The sequence below is a fragment of the Temnothorax nylanderi genome, unplaced genomic scaffold, assembly GCF_030848795.1.
Source record: "Temnothorax nylanderi isolate EJ_2023f unplaced genomic scaffold, tnyl_v1.0 TNYL_tig0056_pilon, whole genome shotgun sequence".
NCBI classification, from domain to species: domain Eukaryota; kingdom Metazoa; phylum Arthropoda; class Insecta; order Hymenoptera; family Formicidae; genus Temnothorax; species Temnothorax nylanderi.
The window spans coordinates 79,699-102,770 of NW_027249118.1; the positions used below are offsets into that span (position 1 = coordinate 79,699).

General features: G+C 32.6%; 2 protein-coding genes across 6 annotated transcripts; both read left to right on the top strand.

Annotated features, from left to right (window-relative positions):
* The first annotated feature begins 32 nt into the window (after positions 1-32).
* On the top strand, positions 33-8,068 carry LOC139772979 (piwi-like protein Siwi). 2 transcript variants are annotated; one of them, XM_071707104.1, is made up of 12 exons: positions 33-375; positions 2,040-2,151; positions 2,530-2,559; positions 2,805-2,874; positions 3,081-3,218; positions 3,344-3,552; positions 3,638-3,823; positions 3,908-4,081; positions 4,445-4,724; positions 4,840-5,186; positions 5,318-5,726; positions 5,929-8,068. In XM_071707104.1, exons 2-12 carry the CDS (start codon positions 2,056-2,058, stop codon positions 6,570-6,572), a joined length of 2,583 nt encoding a protein of 860 aa, XP_071563205.1. In that variant the 5' UTR covers positions 33-375; positions 2,040-2,055; the 3' UTR covers positions 6,573-8,068. The 2 variants fall into 2 exon arrangements, with proteins under 2 accessions (XP_071563205.1, XP_071563206.1); XM_071707105.1 differs by lacking the exon at positions 33-375 and adding an exon at positions 480-688.
* Positions 8,069-9,843: 1,775 nt separating this feature from the next.
* LOC139772977 (serine/threonine-protein phosphatase 4 regulatory subunit 4) lies at positions 9,844-21,365 on the top strand. 4 transcript variants are annotated; one of them, XM_071707093.1, is made up of 16 exons: positions 9,844-10,301; positions 11,185-11,435; positions 11,560-11,633; positions 11,918-12,024; positions 12,290-12,519; positions 12,646-12,768; positions 12,925-13,028; positions 13,182-13,373; positions 13,462-13,620; positions 13,696-13,878; positions 13,954-14,400; positions 14,469-14,583; positions 15,094-15,133; positions 15,249-15,322; positions 15,593-15,638; positions 15,884-21,365. In XM_071707093.1, the coding sequence occupies exons 1-16, from the start codon at positions 10,255-10,257 to the stop codon at positions 17,313-17,315; spliced, it is 3,624 nt and encodes a 1,207-aa protein (XP_071563194.1). In that variant the 5' UTR covers positions 9,844-10,254; the 3' UTR covers positions 17,316-21,365. The 4 variants fall into 4 exon arrangements, with proteins under 4 accessions (XP_071563194.1, XP_071563195.1, XP_071563196.1 ...); XM_071707094.1 differs by having other exon boundaries at positions 15,249-15,262; XM_071707095.1 differs by having other exon boundaries at positions 9,846-10,301; positions 16,355-21,365.
* Positions 21,366-23,072: the final 1,707 nt, after the last annotated feature.

Here is a 23,072-nt window from a genome sequence, read left to right on the forward strand (position 1 = left end):
CTTGAGGCCCCGCGAATCTCGAATCGGCGCGAACGAGGCGGTACCGTCGCGGCAGCGTCCATCGATCCGCTCAGTCGTCGATCGTCCACGCGTCACCTCGCACCGTTCGAACGCGACCAATCGTGCGTCGCTTGCGCGTTACGTGACCGGCGATTGGTTAGGTGAGGCTTGTGTCGCGTTGAGGGGCTATCCGTGACGCTGTTTACCACACGGGCCATCGATACACGGACACGGGTCCACTGTTTCCCGATACTTTTGAACGAAACGTGTCGCACGAGCTGACCCGGCCGGTCGTGGAAATTTTTAGATCGCCCGGAGCATCGAAAAATAATCGGATCCGAGCCCGTGGCGGAAATTACAAGGAGGAACCGCAAGGTAAATATTATGGGACGGCGTGGAAGGGGCGGTGTGGGGCGAGGTGGAATATTTCCTGGGATAGAGCGACGTTTAACGCGTGGTCCTGCGTTTCGTCATGTTTACATGCGTACCAATTTCACACACCAGTTCGATCCCGGCGACGCGCAAAGGGACCGTTGGTTATCGAGCTACGTCGCTAAGTACGAGGAGGAGAATTTATAAGGGAAAGGGCATCTCTCGCTCGGTTTCCCGAATCTATTCCGATCGCAAAGACGAGCGTGGAAGCGAGAAATTGTGATAAATCTCGAAACGTGGTCGTCGCGCGTGAAAAGTAAGGTGATCATACATCAGGACTGTTCTTTTTTCGGCTGAACTTCTGCACGGTTCGTCTTGCCTCTCTTTCTTTTCGCGTTGGAGAGAAAGAGAGAAAAGATGAGACGTGCAAGACACCGCAAGAAGTTTAGCTGAGAAGAACAGGCCTGTAGCTAGAAGGTTCTTCGTGATAGCGTCCTTTTTTTCTTTGCATACGCAGCAGTTTGTACATATATATATATTCCGTTGCGGCGGGGTAAGCATAAGTAAATTGTGAGGATGAGAGATGTTTCTAGTTTTTTCATTTGCGTTTTAAGACCTGTTGAAACACTGGAGATACATATCGTTTCGTGAAAACTTATGGAACATTGAATAATTGGACGACAGAAATATAAATCGCGATAGTTTAGCATCAAATTAATTATGTTAATTTCGATCAATATTGATAAACTTTGATCTCGGTTTAGCTTACTTTTCGTTTTTTTTCTTCTAATTCTAGGAATTAGTAAGATGAGAATTGATTGTTATATGTAATTTATTTGTTATATGGACTCCACACACACACACACACACACACACATATATATATATATATATATATATATATATATGTATGTGTGGAGTCCATATATATATATATATATATAAACATGTGTCACGGGGTAAATGTTTTAATTCAGTAAATGTATATACTTACTAGTCAATATATGCATATACATATTGATAATATAATATATAACTATAACAGAAAAATTATGCATTACATTGATATATTAACATATATGATGCATAATTTTTCTGCTATACTTAAATATTATATTATCAATATGTATGTGCACATATATATACATATACATATACATATACATATTGACCAATAAATGTATACATTTACTGTGACATATAAAATAATTTAATAATTTAATAAGTTTAAAATTACTATTACTACTTGCTATTACTTACTACTAATAGTAATTCAATTTACAGTAAATTTAATTACTATTACTTCAACAAATAGTGTAAATAATTGGTTAATAATCATTGGAAGTAGACTTTCAAGTAGAAAAAAATTGCAAGTGGCATCTGTATAAGGAATAAGTACTATAAGGAGTAAGTTAAATAGAGAGTAAAGTTAATCAGGGTTGGTAGAAATCAACATTAGCAATCTTCAGCTGAACCACAATTGCAAAGCCCATGGTATCACCCACTGTGATTCTCGCGAGACCTAAACACAAATGTGATATAAAATTGTGACAAAATATTTTTCTCGAATAAATTCTGCTCAGTTTAAATTAGCATTGATAGATTGTATAATGAAATAGGAGAGTAATTTTTAAGAGACGTCCAACATTGTTAATTGCAATTTTCAGCCATTAAATCGTAAAGATGTCCAAGCAAGAGAAAAACAGAGGTTATGATTCCTCAGAACCATCGACCAGTAGTGGATATCGCAGGAAACCGTACGACAGGAGTTCAGAATCAGTAAGTGGAAAGTGAAAAATAAACAGATATCTTTCCCGAAACATTTAAGCTAAAAACAATAGAGATAAAACAAAATTGTGAAATAACTTATTATGGTATAACTTTTCTTGTTTTTTTTTAATTTCTTTCCAAATGTTCAAAAATTACTCCTTTTTTTTCTCATTGTGATGATACATGTAATTGTTATTTCAAGAACTCTTGCTAAGATTTTTACAGAAAACTGCCTTTCTGAATGTAATTTGATACATAGTAGAAATTTTCAAATTTTTAAAGGAATTTTTCATGTTATTAATCTTGATCCTTGCTTATAGATTAGACCGATTGTACAATTGTACTTTGTACACTTTGTAGTTGAATGTATTCTTTTGCTTCTTACAGGATCGTTCATCAGTGAGAGGAATAGTCAAGGTTGGTAAGATTTGTAATATTATTTAAATTTTTAGTGTAATATATAATAAATTATATCTTTTTGTTTGATATATTTAAAATATATACATGTATAGATATAAATGTATAGAAATCTGTTATTCCAAGAATTTTGCATATAATACTTATTCTTTCTAACAGGAAATTTAGATTTATTAATGCATATTTATAAAATTAAATTTAAAAATTTATAAGAATGTAATAAATATGTTATTCTATTGCAACAGAGTGTCAAACGCGAAGCTTCTCCAGTAAGTACATCTGCGTTCTCGGAACATGAGTCCATGGAAACTGCAAGTAAGTTTTTTTGTAGAAGTCTTTATTATATATTTTTATTATTCAATTTTTTTAAATTATTGATTTATCAACATATATTAGTAAAGTATATATTTTTAATGATAAGCTATAAAGGATGTAAGAGATTTTTATTATTTAGAAGGAAAAATATAATAAATTTAAATTAGTGGTTAAAGTTTTTAAAAGTTTTTCATGTATAATTAAAGGTGACGTTAAGAGCGAAATTAAGAGCGAAGTTAAAAGTGAAACTCAAAGTGATGATGCATCGCAAAGAGAGTCACGTGGCCGACGTAAGATGGAAGCTATTTTTGTTAGTAGACCAAGTACCTTGGTGACTAAACAAGGTCAGTATAAAATCTTAATGTGTTATATGAAGTTATAGCATGTATCTATATATTACAACGTATGTAAATACGGCAAAAGGCAAATAACACGATTTTTATAACATTTAATTTCTATCAATTTACAGGTACTTCTGGGACACCAAAAATGCTGCTAACAAATCACTTCAGATTGCCCACAGTACCCAATTGGTGTCTTTATAAATATCGAGTCGATTTCGAACCCGACGAAGAGCGTACATATGTTCGCAAAGGCATGCTTAGACTTCATAAAGAGAAAGTTGGTCCATATATTTTTGATGGTACCCTCTTGTATACAAGTACCCGTTTACCAGATGTAAGTATATCAGTACATTTCATACTGCTGTACAAGCAGGTATGCGCGGCTAAGTATTTTTACAAGTACGTATGAAAAATTTCAGAAAATGGAACTGACGTCTACGAGACAATCCGATAATGCACCTATCAAGATTATTATATGTTTAGTTGGAAGTATGTCGCCGGATGATCCATACTATATTGTCGTTTTTAACATCATAATGAGAAAGTGCTTGGAATATTTGAAATTGCAATTGGTGGGCCGTGACTATTATGACGCTAGAAATAAAGTTAGTATAAAATTTATATCGATATTCTGTATTTTATTAAATGGAAAATTTAACAATTATAATGATGATTGTACTTTTATGTAGGTTTGTGTAAATCAATTCAGATTGGAATTGTGGCCTGGATATATTACATCCATTAGACAATATGAACGCGACATTCTAATGTGCGCCGAAATAACACATAAAGTGATGCGTCAAGACACTCTGTTGCACATATTAATGGATATCAAGAATCGCAGGGATTGTAAGGACTATAGAGTAAGATATTAATTTTTATTTGTATATTTGGCATTTTTGTGTTTTTATAATATCATTTATTTAAAAAGTAATATAGAATATAATTTAAATGTGTGTGGCATACTTCATGCACGAGTAATTAAATTAAAAATCGTGTTCTTTACATTTGTCACTGTCACATAATAAGATATTAGAAATAAAATATTAAAGATTTTTTAACATTTTTTTTTACATTTATATTTTTGATTTTATTTTTATAATTTCGAAAAATTTTTGAAATTTAACGCAAAACTTTCTGCTTAAAGATGGTACTTGTTACAGATTATACATTAGTATATTATTTTACATGTTTATTCTAAAAATAAGAATTATATGCATTTTTAGACAGAGTTCGGTCACACTGTAGTTGGAATGATGGTACTTACGGATTATAATGATCATACATATCGTATTAATGATGTGGATTTTGATGCGAGTCCTTCCTCGACATTTTCTATGAAATCTGGTGAACAAGTGTCTTATCAAGAATACTACTGGAAGAAATACAAAATTCAAATAAAAAATGTCACCCAACCAATGTTAGTAACGAAAAATAAGCCAAAACAACGAAACGCAGGTCCAGGAAACGATGTTTATCTAGTTCCTGAATTATGTCGTGCTACAGGTACTTAATAAATGATTTTTTTTTTAATTTAATAGATATATAATACTCTTGTGCTTTGTGTATAAATTTTTGTATATAGATAAATTTTGTACTGACGGAACTTTCTACCTTTCAGGTTTAACTGATAGTATGAGAGATGATTTTCGTCTTATGAAAGCATTAGCTGTGCATACTTGTATCTCACCTGAATCCCGTATTGATAAACTGATGAGATTTAATAGCAGACTTCGTCAAGAGCCTAAAGTTATGCAAGAATTTAAGGATTGGAATATGACGTTAGAAAAAAATTTACTTGAAGTTCCTGCTCGTATATTGCCTCCTCAGAAACTTGTATTTGCTAGAGATATGATTAACTGTGAGAGAGGAGATTGGTCAAGGAACATGCAAAGACAACAATTATTGCAGTGTAAGGAATTGAGAAACTGGGTAATAATTGTGAATAGGCAATGTTATAATATACAGGTGAATAATTTTCATTAAATGGATATTAAATATATCAAAATAAAATTGTGCGCATATAATTGCATATGTATATATGTGGTTTTTAATACGAAATGTTCATCTTAATATATATATAATTTAAAATTTTGCAGGCTTTTATAAAAACATTAACTAAAGTGTCTCATGCAATATCTTTTATGCTTCGAAGTCCGCACATAGAACCGATAAACGATGATAGGGCAAGCACATATGCTGAGGTACTTGAGGGGATTCTTAGCAAAAATACTCCAGATTTAGTATTCTGCGTGGTGAGCAATAATCGCAGTGATCGTTATGCAGTTATTAAAAAGAAATGTTGTGTGGATAGACCTGTACCATCACAGGTATTTCTACAAAAGAATATAGATGGGAGAAATGTAATGAGTATTGCTACAAAAGTGGCAATACAAATGAACTGTAAGTTGGGCGGAGCTCCTTGGTCTATTGATAATCCTTTGAAAGGATTAATGACTATTGGTTTTGATGTATGTCATGACTCAAACACTAAGGGCAGAGATTATCGTAAGTATTTTTTTAGTATTAATTTTATGCTCCCTCCCGTTCCTATTTTAATATTCTAATAACAATGTAATTGCGATGTCTTTTATATCACATTGCTTAAATTCTAATTTTTAATTGTCATGTTTTTTTAATTTTATTTAATCTATGTAATATTTTTTATGAACTAAGTAAGTGAAATGATTCACGATTTGTATAATTATAGTGGCTATGGTGGCAACTGTGGATCAAAAGCTGACAAAATATTTCAGTTCTGTTACTTTATATAACAGCAGTGAAGATCTTGCGGACCAACTCTGCGTAAGTGTGCGCAAGGCTGTGATGGCTTATCGCTCCTATAACAGAGCTTTACCCATGTATATTGTAATTTATCGTGACGGTGTCAGCGAAGGTCAGATTCAAAATGTTTACGAAAATGAAGTTCAAAGTCTGAGAAAGAAGCTTGAAGAATTATACTACGGTCCAAATTTCAAAATGATGTTCATCATCGTGACTAAAAAGATTAATATTCGATTGTTCGGTTACGACAAACGTAATCCTCTAATCGGTACTGTTGTTGACGACGTTATAACAAATCCGCTTAAGTATGACTTCTTTCTTGTATCGCAACAAGTTAGACAAGGCACAATTGCGCCTACATCGTACAATGTTATCTATGACAATACGGGTTTAGACGCAGAAACGGTACAAACTATGACTTACAAGTTAACTCATGTGTATTACAATTGCTCAAGTACTGTTCGAGTACCAGCACCTTGTCATTACGCACAGAAGTTATCGGCGTTGGTGGGGCGATTCCTTCATCGACCTTCAAGTTCGCAGCTGGAAAATCAGCTGTTTTTCTTATAATAAAAACGATACTAATAACGTTTATTTCAATAAGTTTCTTTTTCAGTATATGTTATAGGATTAAAGTAATATTCAGTGTCTGTGTAATTTATAATATATCACAGGAAGTTTTCCAGCAAACCGACACATTAACAAAATTTGTTGTTAATACTATCACATAATTAGTGTCAAATTGTGAATTTCTGTAAATTTGATAGCCAATTTTGTAACGATGTGTTTTTTTTTTGCTGAAAAGCGTCTTTAATATATTATATTTTGTATATTTACTAGCTTAGATTAATTGAGAAAATCAAATGTGTTCACGATTTTTTTTTTGTGGGAAACCACGTCAAGTGATTTCCCACTTGATGTACCAAAAACTATTTCAAATAAGTATTTCTAAAAGTTGATCCCAACTAAAATGAAGTAAGCACATGGTACAAATTGTAATATTTTTTTTTTACATTTTATTTAACATTTTACGATTTAGAATAAGATGACTGTTTAAATGTTAAATATGATTTTATCAAATGGTGTTTATGAATAGCTGGAGATACATGATTTAGCAGTGTTATAATAGTTTCAAATATTATAATGATACAATGTACAATTTCAAGAATCTATTGTACTCAAATGTTATTAATAACATTTATTTATTGCATATATATATATAGCTGTGTAATATTTTTTGAAGATACTTTTATAACATGGTACATATATATATACTTCTAACAGGGTAATCAAACATTGTTATTTTATTAACACTAATTAATAGTTAAAAGTAAAAAAGTGTAAATCAAGTCATTTGATCTCATTTAGTTTTAAGCAGATTGATTAACAATATTGACTATGTAATAACTTCAAAAATTGCTAATATCTTTAATTATTCAGCTGTTTGTTAAAATACTACTAGAATACATTGTTAAAATACCACTAGAATACATTTTTTTATGTTCATATCAATGATATAATTTCGATATAATATTTAATAAGATCCGTTAAACTTGGTGGATGTGATTATTTTAGCGTGTAGAAGTATATTTTATTTCTACCCTATATGATATAGCTCAATGTAAACATATACAGATGTGTTTATATGTGATCAATATAATAAAAGTATTATGTCGACCATACAAGAGTATCATTCGAAGAAACAATGAAACAATGTAACAGATAAATATGCCTAAGATATAAGATAGTTTTAAGATATAAGTAGATTACTTCACCAACCAATGACCACATTTCATAGAAAACAACTTGGATTAAAAAGTCAGACTTGGAAAAATCATCTCAAGTCAGATTAGAATTTCAATTTTCTTATTAAATGAGATATCATTAATTCGAATTTCTTGTCTTGAAACACACGAGCTTGATTTCTTTTGTAATTTATCAATTATCATTAATTCTTTATCTAATTCTAAATACATAATCACGTATCATGATACAAATTACAGTATTAAATGTACCTTAATTTTTGTAATTTTTTCAAAAATAAAAACGTAACGTGGTGCCTCCAAGACGCGTTCGTTTTAACTTCTTGCGTTTCGATTATGTTTAACGTGAATATATCTTTTGTTCTCAAGAAGGATAATGCGTTTAGAAGGTTATACAAAATTATATTAAAAATAAACGGAGTCATATGGGCACAGAATCATGGAACTTGAAGAATTTGCGAGTCTTCAGTTGGATAAACCGTTACCCGATGTGAGGGTACGTAATGCTTATTAACGTTTCCATTCCCATTCGCCTATTTTCACTTGCACGCGCATATATGTAAATTTTGCAAAGCGAACTTTTTACAATCGGTATATTCGAGAACTTCTCCTTGATATTAATGTTAAACAAACATCCGTGCGATTCAATTTCACGCCTCGTCGACCTCATTTAAATATCCTTACTCAGAATGAAGAACAGTTGCGAAAGCACTCCTTGGATGCTAGCTTGGAAAGGAGACCTATAGATAGAGCGCTCCATATCCTCTTGTAAGTAGATTAAGTATTTAAAATTGATAATATAATCGAACTAACTGACATTAGTGTTTTTTAAAATAATCCTCTGCTAATTCGAAGATAAAATTCTGGTATCTGTGATACATTTTTTTTTTAAATTTCTGTTTCCATCGTTATTGATATTTTCTTCATTGTTGAACGAGTGCAAAAAAGTTAAGTACAAGCGTTAAAATTATTTGTTAAAAGTTTCTAATGCTCTCGGAACTCGGCACGCGAGAGGAATTTTATATATATACATTGCCTCGACGAGTCGACCTGTTAGAACCTTGATTGGAAATGCATAATTTGCCTGCGATTGCCGAAACAAGGTCGGCATGGCGTTAATTAAATCTCGCGAACATAAGCGTGTTTTCAAGGTAGCGGATATTCTCTGATATAACGACGTACATGCACTTAAGCGATAATTAACGATCTATCAGACAATCGTTAAACTTTTGTAAGTCTGCAAGAAATTATTGAAATTTTCAAGTTTACGAGTACTCCAATTTTTTTTATGATGTATCACAGTTTCGTATTTCTTTATGAATCTACATAAGAAAACTATTATAAGATAAAGTGCGATTGCATTAACAGGAACAGCTTAACTTCGCACGAAGCAAACGGATACTTTTTATCTCTTTCCAATTCTTAGAATTAAAAAGAGATAAAAGGTAAATTGAACCGAGAATAGAGTTAATTTACATTGCTAGAAATAAGAGATTGCAATATGCACACGCTAGTGTGCTACATACAATGTTAATTTTTTTCATAGGTGTAAACTTAAAATATCCAAAACTATTGTTAATTGTTCCGTAGCGTCCTGAAAATAAAATTGCAAACAAGACGCAATAAAAGTTTCCGATATTTCTGACGAAATTCGTACGTTCAACGATCCATTGAGTCCTGCAGATTACTACTCATCGTTTACAGACACGCAATAAACATAATTTACATTACACATACATGTAGATGTAAATTATATTTGCGCGCAAACGCCCAACCCTGCGGGGACAACATTCGGATATCGTGCGGATATTCTTTTTCCCGACGCGTACCGGGGAGTCGGGGCCGGCGCGGCGCGGCGCATCGGATTGCCCGATGACGCGATCGTTAAATCATCTTTTGTGCCGCGCAGCGGGTTACGCAACCGAGCGCCCCCGGCGCGCACCATATGCCAGCCGTGTGCAATGTGCATCGCGGTGCATCCGCGATGCGTCACGGCGACGTGTGCGACGCAGCGACGTGCGACGTGCGACGTGCGACCGTACAACGTGCGCGTCTCCTCGCCGCCCAGTTGAATTGATGCGTCAGATGCGTGGGCAGGCGCTCGTGTCGGTTCGGCGCGGATTCGTGCGCGCTCCAGTCGCGCTGGTACGCAATCCGGCCGCGAGCAGCCGCGACTGCCGCGAGTACGGATTGTGATCGATAGGCGCTCGGCTCGGAGAGAGAGAGAGAGAGAAAGAAAGAAAGAAAGAAAGAGAGAGAGAGAAATCGCGGCCTGCGCCCTGCGCCTCGATCCCCCCGTTCAGTTGTCATTCGCGTTCTCGCGGTTCGCGTGTCGCGCGTGCTTCTCTCGTCCGCGCGCGCTGTCAATGAACACGCGCGTGCCAATCGTGCCATTCGCGTGAGGTATCTTCCCGGAACCGCGAACCTGATCGATCCCGCCGCGCTCGCTGGCCGCGACGACGAGTCGATGACTAAGATGCGCCTCGAAAATGCTGCAAGAGGGAGATGAAGCCCCGTACGAGATTGCGTCCGATCCGTGAGTACCTCCGCGTTGTTTTTTTTTTTTTTTTTCCCCACGCGTGCCCGATCGTGAGTTTTCACCCCCTTTCGCCGGGAGTCGAGTTTGTTACCCTCCTCGTACCCCGTGCGCGCGCGCTCTCTCCTAAAAATAGCCGCGCGGTCGTTCAAGGAGCGCGCACACTGTCCTGTCATCATAGTTAAGTGCGCTAATTATAGTCCTTTAAAGACGACGTGCCTCGCGCGAGCGTCGTCGCGACGCGCGAACGATGCCAGGATCGCGAACGATTCGCGAAACTCGCCGTGGATATTTAGGTTAACTACACACGCCGCGCGGCTGTCTCTCCCGTAAATTATTGTGTATACCTTAGCGCGTGTATACGGGGTGTGCCGAAAGTCAGACCTGACGGACAATTTGTTATATAAGTTTTTATTCGATGCTTGAGTTGCCTGACCCGTGTAAACGTCTCTGTGGAATCGTGGAACTTTGACCATTGCTTCACTTGATAATCAAACATTTTTCTGTGTCTCTGAAACAAACGAGTAATTCACCAAGTTTTGTAATTGATTGGAGGCCCCCGTCGGGATGCTTGGAATTAAACTCGCAAACGACTGAATGTGTTGCGTGGCATAAGAACTCTGTTTTCGTCTTTCGTTAATTCAGATGTCACGGTACAACAACCTGACAAAAGTATTAATTAATTAAATGTGATTGATATACGCTGCCTGACTTTTGGTACACATTATATGTATGTGTACATTAATTTGTTTAAAAGTATATAGTAATGAGAATAGTAATTTCACGTGTCGTGTAAATGAGAAAGCGATCAGAAGGCTACAGATGAATGACAGCTGTGTTGGTTCTTAAGAAAGCATTGAAATTTTCTTTTTTTTTTTCACAGGAAGGGAGATGAGATCCAGAAACTTAGTGTTATACAAAGTTTACCAAGTCTTTTAGCTACCGACACGCAATCATGTATGTCTCGAGTGGTACCTAAGATGCAGCAGTCTCTGGCTACTGCGTCAACCGAGTTTCACATAGCAGCGTCATCCACATTCAAAACGATTTTAGAACAAAAATTAGTCAGCCATAATGTTTTTAGTCAGACATTCCTTCAAAGCATATTAAATTCTTTAGAGAGCCGTGACCCAGGTAAACACATTTTATTTTTAATAATTGTTGCCTTAGAACACAGTATTTTATAGTTAAAAGTTGAATATTCGCCTATTATCGCAATATCTGTCTCTAACTCTTGTTGTATGTGTCTATGTTAAAGTTATCTGTCATGCATGGTTGGAGACCTTACTGGATGTGATAGAATTACTGCCGGTAGAAGTCATAAGAGCACAGGTTTGTAAAAGGCAATTTAAAAAATTGACATACTTAGCAATTTGTTTAAATAGATAGATGAAAAAGAAAACAATTCTTTCATTTACTTAGTACATATTGACAGAAACTAAATCTGAAGAAACTAATAATATAAATAAAATACAATTAAGTGTTTGCAAATAGAGACTTACAAAGAAAGTATTATATATATACTATAGATCAATGTTTGAGATATTAAATCGCTGTAAATGTAACAACATAGCACTCTTTTGGATGGATGGTAACAAGAACACTCTCACATACAGATTCTTCCATTGACTATAAGTAAGGGACAATTGTCACAACCTATCTACTCCAGGATAACGTGCAGCAGGTTATTGGGAAAGATTTGTACACGATTTGATTCTGCTATGTGAGTATATTCGAATATACAATTGTTTTCATAAATTTATGTATAATAAAATCTTAATGTATTTAGTTATTCAAATTATTCAATAACATTTAGTTATTAGCAGAACTAATTTAGATCATTGACCAGACAATTGCCTATTATACTTTTGTGATGTAAAAGAAATATTTAAACCAAAAATCTATATAAAATATTTAAATAATTTATAATTCATTCTTTATACATTCTATTTAATAAATAAGTGTACTATTATTAAAATTGTTATTAGGATACAGAAGGAAGTTCTACCAACGGTGCACTCCCTTTGTCAGGATGTAAGCAGTGAAGTGCGAGCTAGTATCTGTTTGCAGCTACGTTTTGTTGCGGAAGGTCTCGGTGCTGAATCTGTAAAACCTGCTTTACTACCATCTCTTGTAGAATTAGCAAGTGACGAAGAAAGCAGTGTAAGATACGCCTCTGTACAGACAATAGTGTATTTACTACCTCATCTTCAGGAAGGTGAGTAATTATATATTTTGGAGCTATTTTATGTTTTAATAGCATAAAAATTGCGTAAACTTGATAATACACTTGACACAAATTAAGTAGTGAAAAGAAATTAATTTGAACATAAATTGTTTACAGATACAATAAAAAATATAATAGCCCCACTTATTAAGAAGCTATGTGAAAATGCAGCTAAATCGGAAGATAATGTGATATGTATAATAGCGCAAGAGCTGGGAAAACTTGTACTTGGCCTAGAAAGTAAGAAGTAACTCTTGTATATTTGTCCTTTATTCGAGATGTTTTAAACTGCCTCTGTCCTAAAGTGCCTCCTTCTCCCCTATATATTGACAGCACTATGTGTTTAAATATTCAAATGATAAAAATGGCATATATATGTAATAAATATATTTTCAGAGTGTTTATCAATGTTCGAGAAAGCATGGTTCATAAATTACTTCCAACAACTTGCACAAATGGGAATACCATCACTGAAAAAAGAGAAACCACACTTTACGTTTGTAAGTATATATATATTATAAATTATAAAATAAGTATATGTACATTATACATATACAACTATTTTTTTGTAAAATTTTCTTGCAATGTGTATTAATGTATAGTACATAATATATAATATCCATTAGAAATAATTTATTATCTTAATTTCGTAGATTAGCAGCAATCCTACACAGGATGAAAGATATGTCGAATGCAGAAGACATTGTGCATTTAATTTGCCAGCAATGTTTATTTTCGTATCAGGCTCTTCGGAAGATATAGATGCAATACTTACAACATTTGATGCACTGACAAGTGATCATTATTATATGGTTCGGAAAACCGTTGCGTGTGGAATTCATGAAGTAAGATTAAATACACTTATTAAATTATAACTATATATGTATAATAAAACTATATATATGTATAATGAAACAATCATTTTTTTTGTAGGTGTCAAAGGTCCTAGGGCCGAAAAGTGCACGGATAAAAGGAAATTTAATAAAATTGCTAAAAGATGATTCTGAGGAAGTGCTGCAGGGTTTAATTCCTCATATAGGATTAACGTTGGAATGCTTAGCCGAAAGTCAAACTCTTGGAACAGATAGAATGGTAATTCAATTTTATCATATAGTTTGTAATTCAAAATAAGTTCCAGTTCTTAAGATACTGTATTATTCATTGCAGGATTCTTCTTTGATGGAAATAGGTAAAGCTTTATTAAAATGTGAAGCTGAAGTTGCGGGCACACACAATTGGAGGCTGGCATCATTAATGCATGCGCAACTAGAGATTTTACCTAAATGTTTTCCCAGTGATTTTATATACTCGTACTTTATTCCAATGGCTTTCTCCAGAATTTTGCATGCAGTAAGTCTATAATTTCATTTTTCTTTAAAATTTTATGGTTTTATTAAATGTATATATGTAATTTGAAAATTTCAGCGGCCAATACCGGTACGTCTTGCTGCAGGAACACTTTTTCTTCTCCTTCTACGATACAATATGAAACCCATACAAAGAGCAGAACTGCGCAGTAGAATCTTTACAGATTTAGCCAATAATCCTGATTGTTACGTGAGAATGATGTTTGTTCGTATGATGGTCGAAGCACTGGAAATTTTTTCTTCTGTATATTTTAAAGAACATTTCTTCATTGTTTTATTGAATCTGGCTGAAGATCCGATAGCTAATATAAGAATGAAAGTAGTATCTTTACTGCCACAATTGAAAAGTCAGTTGTGGATGCCGACCGATAAGAAATTACTAACATCATTGGAGTCGGTCGTGAGACATTTGATCAACAATGAAAAGGATAGAGACGTACTATTTATTTTAAAGAGCGTTACACAGAAGTTAGATGAGATGGATGTCAAGTACGAGGGCCAGAGTGTAAGCAACTTAATGAATATACAATTTATAGGAGAAATATCTTTTTCTGAATACAATGTTTTGTATAGTTAACAACGAAGCTTACCAGACAAGATGTGGAAGATGCCAAAAAGTTGGAAGAAGAAAAGAAGTTGTCGGGAATAGGTGCAGGAAAACCAGCAAGTGGAACTATAGTAAAGAAAGGTATTATTAAATATATATATTATCAGTGATGTTCGATGTCTGTTATCTTTATTGATTAAACATTATTAAGTGAAAATATTAGTAAATTACATGTGATTAGATAGAGAGATTCTTAACTAATTACGAAATATGACCATGCTCATACAAATATATCATCAATTACATAATTTGTGTTTTGAATCGCGGAATGTATTTTATTTGATTATATACAATTTGTTCATTATTTAATAGCAATAAGTGTTCAGAACTTTTTAACTTTTACAAGCAATTAAAAATGAGTGCGTTCCGGCAAGATACCGCTGCTGAAGCGATACAGCTTTTTCAAGCTTATTTGCTATATTTTGTAGCGCTATGCTATAGTTAGCGTTACTGATTATTGGCTGTGTAGCGCTACGGTAGCGCTTCAGTAGCGGTGTCTTGCCGGAACGCACTCAATGTCTAATGATGATATTAATCAGAAAAAACTGAATATTTACTAAGAATTGAAATAATTGAATAATATTTGTTTAGGTTGGACAAGAACAGGAACTGATAGTTCTACAAGAGGATTGTAAGTTGAATTTAAATTATATATATTAATTTATTAAATAATAACATCGAATCTGTTCTCGGATTATTATATATTATTAAAGCTTTTATTAAAGCTATGCAAATTTATGTTTCAGATCACAGTCAAAAGGTGAGCATTTAATGAAGAATAAGGAAGCATTACATGAAACAAAATCATTACTAATTAAATGTAAGCAACTCATATTATTTAATGATAACAGAAGTTGAGAAGCGGAAATTCGTATCCAAGTAATCCTGTCATCTGTCTTGCAAGCCCAAGCCATTTTTCAAAGTACAAATTTTTAATTGTTAGCGATTGAAGAGAGTAATTAGTTAATCGGATTTTAACTAATGCTAATCAGAACTTAATTGAATAAAAAAAAAGAAAATATTAATGAGACCATTTGTAGCAGCTATTAATAATTATTAATTGTCTTAATGAAATAATGATGTCTTACAGATGGAACTGCATCTTCGCGTCAAGCAATCGAAAGTTTAAAAACGAGGTAAGGAGGATTTAACTTTGAAAAGAAATACGATTCAGAAGAGTATAAAACTAATGCATGTTTAAAGATAACATAATTAGTTTTATATGCTTAAATTAAAATTTTACAACTGCTTAATGAATATTATGGATAGCTAAATATACTTATTGTTATTTAAAGACTTTTTATCAATATGTGCTAAAGTATGAATGAGTGTTTTGTTAACTCTAACTAATTTTAAGTTATGTCTGCTTTATATTTAACAGAATCCAACTAACACATCCTTGGGAAAAAGTAGGGCATGTCAACTCGCATACTAATACATCGCATTTTGACTTTGTGAATGGATCATCTAATGATTATATTACGCCTAAGCCGCAATGTAGCTGCTCCAAGTTAGCAGTATTCCAGGCTCTCTTGACATTGCCGGATGCTTGTGAACAAGAGTATGAAAGCGACTCCCAATACCGTTCATATTACGATACCGACAACGACCACGCAAAGTTTAGAAAACAGTCAGTCGAAGCGAACGAATATAGTCCTTCCACTTTTACCAAATCTTTTTTTCTGTCGCTTGTAAAAGAGAATAAGCAAGAGCCGCAGCAACATTCCGTACTAACACGGGACTATCCGCATGAATTTTCTACTAACATTAGTGGCAAGGATAGAGCTCCGAACTTCGCCGCTTTAAGGGCACTAACAAACGCAGCTCACTATAATTCCTGTTGGGCTTTTAGCTCCATGCCGGAAATGTCCGTGATGCAGTCAGACGATGAATTCCTGGTAGATGCTGGTATTAGGATACCCACCCAATTCTCCGTTTCTCAAAGTACGTCAAAAATTCCGCATTTGCAAGATTTTATTGCTACAAGGAGGCAACCAAATACTACGATTCGGCCTAGACGAAGCAGCATGAATTTCGATAAGGGGAAATTTAAGAGACATTCCTCCGTTGAATACGAAGATTGTATGAAACGTGGAACAAGTGAGAGTGACTCGTTGAGAAGCACATCAATTTCGATAGATTATGAAGAGGGCTTGCGACAACGCAACATGGTGAAGGAGAATTTGAGCGACCAGCACTTGTCCAAGACCGATGCGAGGACTAAAAGGTACTCCGCTCCGCACGGAAGAACTAGATTCGGGTGGGACGCTAGCCAAGACAGATCTCTAGACGAGAAATTGAAAAGAAATTCTTTGATACTGGATAAAGACAAATTAAAGTTTACTAACTCTAAATGCACGCTGGATCGAACCAAACGTCATTCCACGAATTTCAGTTTGAAGCTTCCCGATACTAAGGAAACGAAGCAGATCGTGAAGCGTCACAGTCTGGAAGATCATACCACGGTACGTCGTGCTGTAAAAGGATATTTTTCAACACTGGATGTAAATCATAATCAGGGTCTTAGTAAAATCCCTTTGAGAAATGTTGAATCTCGTAGCAGGACCGCGCCTGCCACCAGAGCATCTAGCCCTGTACACGTAGAATCGCGATTAAGATTTGACATTGAGAACTGTGATGATTCTCGAAGTTCTGCTAATGACAGACATTTGAATAGATTTAGCTCGAGTGACGAAGAGATCGACAAATTATGTAGGATGCTAGTATATTCTCAAACGGCACATAGTAGTACAGGAATAACATCAAGAAGTAGGGAAAGATATCCTGTTCACTTGTTGATGAAAAAACTATGAAAAGTATAGTTCTGTTACGTACCACATAATTTCTACAACTCTTCCACAACTACATTTAGCGACTATATACGATGAGCTTTGTATGCAGCTTTAAATTTTCAATAAGAGGTCTAGGCTGATTGAAAATTATACGTAACAATTTCTTTAGAGTATTTTTTATTTAAGCGAAGCTTATGATTCAGTATAAATTTGATTAGCAAAATTTTATTTTACGCAACGAATTTTCAGTAAACATATGACATTGCAGCCAAATATATAATGTTCTCACAGTGTTCAATGCCAATAACATGATAGAGCCTATTTTATTTATTTTTAAACCAAATGTACAATATGTATTGCTAATTTTGGTTAAATTTAAAACCGAATTTTAACATTATTAATAATTTGTTGAGACATAAGATTCCAAAAAATCAAATCTTTTATAAATGAAATTATCTAGAAAAATTTGGCATAACAATCGTTTTAAAAATGTATACAAATTTGAATTATTGACTAATGAAATTAAATTTAACATGTATAACAGTCTTAATATGAATTGTTAACGTATCAATTTTTAACATTACCTCTGATCTACTGTACAAGATATATTTTTATAATTTACTGAATAACGTGGCATTTTTTCTATATCGTGCCTTTTCTATATAATAGTTTGTTTTATTTATATCTCTAGTTTAATACAAATAATTATAACTTTTTGTTTTATCAAATTTATATAATTTAAATTTTTTCTATGCAGTTGATGATTAGAAATATTAAGAGCGTTATTAAAGCCTTTACATTTTGTCTAATTATTTTTAACTTAAAATTAGATGTTAATTTTACAAGCAGTATTTTGAAGTGTTAATTAGTGCAACAAGATGAGCATTTTATTTTATTAGAATATTTATGTTTAATATACTGATTGCCTGTGAAATGGCCCTATGTACTTATACGATAAAATAATTATGTTAATTTAGTATTTTATATTATCGATTGAATCACACACACAAATTATGCTTTTCGTAAAAACATTTTTATGTCTCAAAAGAAGTCATATATTCTGACTTTATATTGAAGATAAAAAGATGCGCAATTATTTTGAAAGACTGCTTTTTAGATTCCGCGATTAAAAATTATATAAACTGAAAAAAAGAGAAGAAACTTTTATAAATTCTAATTGCTAATAACACTAAAAACGGTTATTGTTGTGGAACTGGATTATTCTAGAGTTTAGGACAAAATATTATCAAATAAAAACAGATTTTTAGTACTCTAAAAGTTAGTAGAGTCTAGTCTGCTATCTACTATCATAAATATAGTCCATAAAAGGTCTGGAAAGATATAGTCATGATTTGAGAAGAGTATTTTTGTTATCTTTTTTCTAATCCATAATTTTTGGTATGTATTTATCTTAATATAGTTACTATTTTCAATAATTATTTAATTTAACGTTAATCATTTAAGTTAATTGCTTACATTTAAGATTGACCAAAGACTAAAGGATGGTATGATCTAATATTTTAATAAAAAAAGAAATTTCTGTACGAATCACAATATGTTTAATATTTAAGAAAAAATGTTTAATTAATTTATGATTTAAAATATATATTAAATTATATTAGTTACAAACAAAAAATAGATACTAAGATATTAATAATTTATATATTGAAAAATACGAACTTTAAGTGTACATACGTTCGGTTTAATTTCAATTCAGATTGCACAAACCTCAAGTTATGACTATATTTCCCATAAATACGTATGTGTATACATATATGTACATATGCATATGTACTAAGAATATTCCATTAAAAGTAATTATTTTTTAAACAATGTAAAAATTATATCGGTTTTTTTTTATTATATTGTTCGTAGGGATCTTTTTAAAAACAGAAAAGAGATATGTATTAATGAAACATTCTCGTTCTTATATTAATATGATTTTTCCAAGTTGTAATTTTTTTCTATAAAAAACGTTTTCTCCATAAATATCTAGGAGCACAAGTTACTAATTTTGATGAAGATCAAGATAGGCAAATTATATATTTTTTATCTCTTATATTGAGATTTGATCAGCTCTTAATAAAGAAGGTTCTACGAAGCCATGAATTTGAGAATAGAGAATAGAGAATAGAAAATACATTTACATTTTCACTTTACATCTACGAAAATGCATAATGTTTTATCACAGCTTCCTGCGAAGAAGATATATATGTATACATATGTGAATTTAGTACAACATTATAAAAGTTTTTTTAATTTTAGTTAATAAAAAAAACTTAAAATGTACTAAATTCACATATGTACACATATATATCGTACTAAATTCACATATGTATACATATATACATATATGTATAGCTCACATAACATAATATATTATATTATGTGAGCTTTACAATGCAAGTGCCATTGAATTTATTAAACAGTTTATTAACAGCGCATAGAACATTCTCAGTATGGATCACATAGAAGCGGAAAATGCGGATTTAAAAGTTTAAGTTTTATATATTTTATTACATTAGTATACCTGATAATATAGTAATAAGAGTTTGTATAAATTTAGAATAAGTTCTCTCTTTAGTGACGTTTGTTTAATTATGTACGATTTAATTTTTGTTATATATTGTTATAAGACTTCGTTTTTCGACTATCTTTCGTTGTTTCTTTTTTGTATCTGCAAATATAAAATGTGCTACGAAATTAGTCGCAAACAAGATTTATAATGGGTGCTTTTTATTTAGTGACACAAGTCGACATGTCATTCTATCTTTCTTGACATTCAATGAGTAAAGACAGAACGACACTTGTGTCGACTTGTGTCACTAAATGGAAAGCACCCAATGATATCTTAATTTGCGATATTTCAATTCGAATTCGTACGAGAACATTATGAGATATGATAAATAAAGTGCCGAAAATCTGAAATATACACATTATATTTTTTTGAAGCGGATAATTTTGATGTTATACATATCGTATGGACACGAACATTGAATAATTTTGATCTTGATGAATGATCAACGATATATTATATCTTTTCTGCACAACCAAGAGCGACGGCTCATAACTCTATTAAGTTTCGATAATAGAAAACACAACATGTAATGTCGACGATTGTCGTGATAGAACACCAATGTGTAATAATCGATGTAATAACCGATGTAATTAACAATGACGCGCGTGTATATTCTCAAATGCACATATAAAAATATTTTTTGTAGTCTAGTTTGCGCTCTAGTTCCTTATTACGGTCTATTTATATGCAAAGCAAATGCATTCACTATTTAAAAAAAAAGTTCGTATAAGAGAAATTTACAATTTAGAGAGATATATTGATATGAATATTTAAATATACAATTATACAGCATTGGGAGCCACATGAAGAGACTCGTAGTACGAAGGAAACAAATTAATTTGAAGATTATATTTGAATGATGGAAAGATCAAAATGTGTATAGGTACAATTTTATCTTTGATCTGCTTAAATGCTATTATTTATTTTTATACAAATACGTGACATTATAAATTAACTTTTATGCCAAAAAGCAAAGAGAAGTAGCAAAAGTTAATGCAAAGTTTACACACTGTTAAATTGTTTCTACATATAAACGAGAATAATTATTAAAACTGCAACACGAATTTATTACACACACATATACACTTATATTATTTTAATATGCTTACATACATAAATTAGATAAATAAGCGCGATATTTTCTCTAATTAACCGTATAAATTACCTTGTTTCAAGAATTGTGTACTGCATTAGGAAAGATAAAAACTGTGATGACAACAAAGTTATTCAATAAAAGAAGAATTATTCATGTTATACTAACGAACATATAGAATCGAATATTTGTGAAACGATATTTTTATTACTCATACTACTCCTATAAAAATAAGAAATATGTGAAATTGTATTTTTGTGAAGTATATCTGTAATAAAAATATAGTTAATGCGGGAGAAATAAAGGTTGGAGCTATAGATTATTAACAGTCAATGTTACCGTGAATACGCTTCGATATAATGCATTATATCATTAATAAATTAAACGTATTGTATTTGAATATCGAATTTACAGAACTTTTATTCAATTGCATACTTACAAGAGATTTATATTCTTATAAATAGTTTCTTTAGCAGCTTTTTTTAATTTTGATCACCATGTTATTAATGAAAAGTGTTCTTGATTAAAGAAAAGTTATACACAAATATCTAATAAAAATATCTTAATAATTAACTTATTATGCGGTATTAAAATCATGATTTATTATGCAGAATTTATAAATAAGCATATGCTTTTTTGCGATCTAATAAAATATTGTGAAACTATTTTTCCTTTTTATGATTATCACCCACGTCACTTCTTGGCTATAGATAATAAAATTAATTAACAGAATTTATTAAATTGATACAACTTAAGTCTTATTCATTTACGTCCGGTTTTTCGAGACGCAATAGATGCATAATAAATAAATTGATTAGATTTTAAAAGGTGAAATAAACATTTCTGCGTTTAACATAAAAGATAATTAATGCAATATTGGAACATATAATACATAATTGGATGATTCTCGAGAACCATTCTTTATTCTTGCAAAGCATTCAATTCTAAAAAATTCTATAATATTTACATAATAAAGATCTATAAAAAACATGAAGTTTAATTCAAATCGCGACACGCAACTAAACGATTCTCGAGAAAAATTATATTAATAAAGCTATACGTATATTTGTTAATGAATGGCATGCATGCCTGTAAAAGTTTCCACGATAAATAGTTTTAAAATATTATGGCACGCGGACAATAAAAATCTTCGAAATTAATGCGCGAAACTAAACAAATCTAGAGAAATATTATTGTTAATATAATTAATAATTCTACGTATTTGTTAATGCATACCATACAATCTTATAAACACTTAAATGACAAGAAAATCTAGAATACTATTGCATAACGACAAGAAACGCAAAGTTTCTATCTAAAAACAACGCGTGACATTAGACGATCAAGAAACATTTTTAATTATATTGACAGTGCTTGTTTAATAAACCAATAAACGCTAACAACTGGTTCATTTAAAAAATTGTTTTGAAAAATAAATTTCAATTTGTGACGTCGCTTTTTTGGCGTATGTATAATTCACGCAACTATTATAGCTATTTAAAATTTAAAAATATGTATAATAAATAAATATAGTAATAAGTAAATAAATTAAATACTTTAATCCTAGATTATAATTAAACAATAGCCATAATTTGATTAGGTACTCCTAGAGATACCTAGAAGACCGTAAAAATTATTAGAACAATTTATTCGGTTGAGAGGTCAGGTGAGAATTCAATTTTTCGGCATCGAAAACCTCGGTAAAATCATCTGAAGTAGCAGGAAAGCATGATGAGCGAGGAGGTTGCAGTAGGTATTCCGAGCGAGGGTGGTTGCCTCCCCACATTGCCTCCTCGTATCGTCGCGGTCATTGGTCAGCGCGTGGAAGCCTGCTGCCCCTTCCAGGCGTAACTGCCCGCGCTCTGATTGGCCGTAGGCGGGGCAGCCGCTCCGCGCGCCCGGCGCACCGTTCCAATGGCGATGGGTAATAAGTCGGGGTAGGCATGCCGCTGCTCGAATACCTACTGCAACCTCCTCGCTCAACATGCTTCCCGCGTAACAGGAGCGATTTCCGAGGAATTATAGACGACTCCAAACTCGAGATTCTCGCTTTCCTCATAACCTAAAATTCTTTTCATAATTTTTATGATCTTTCAAGCGCCAAACG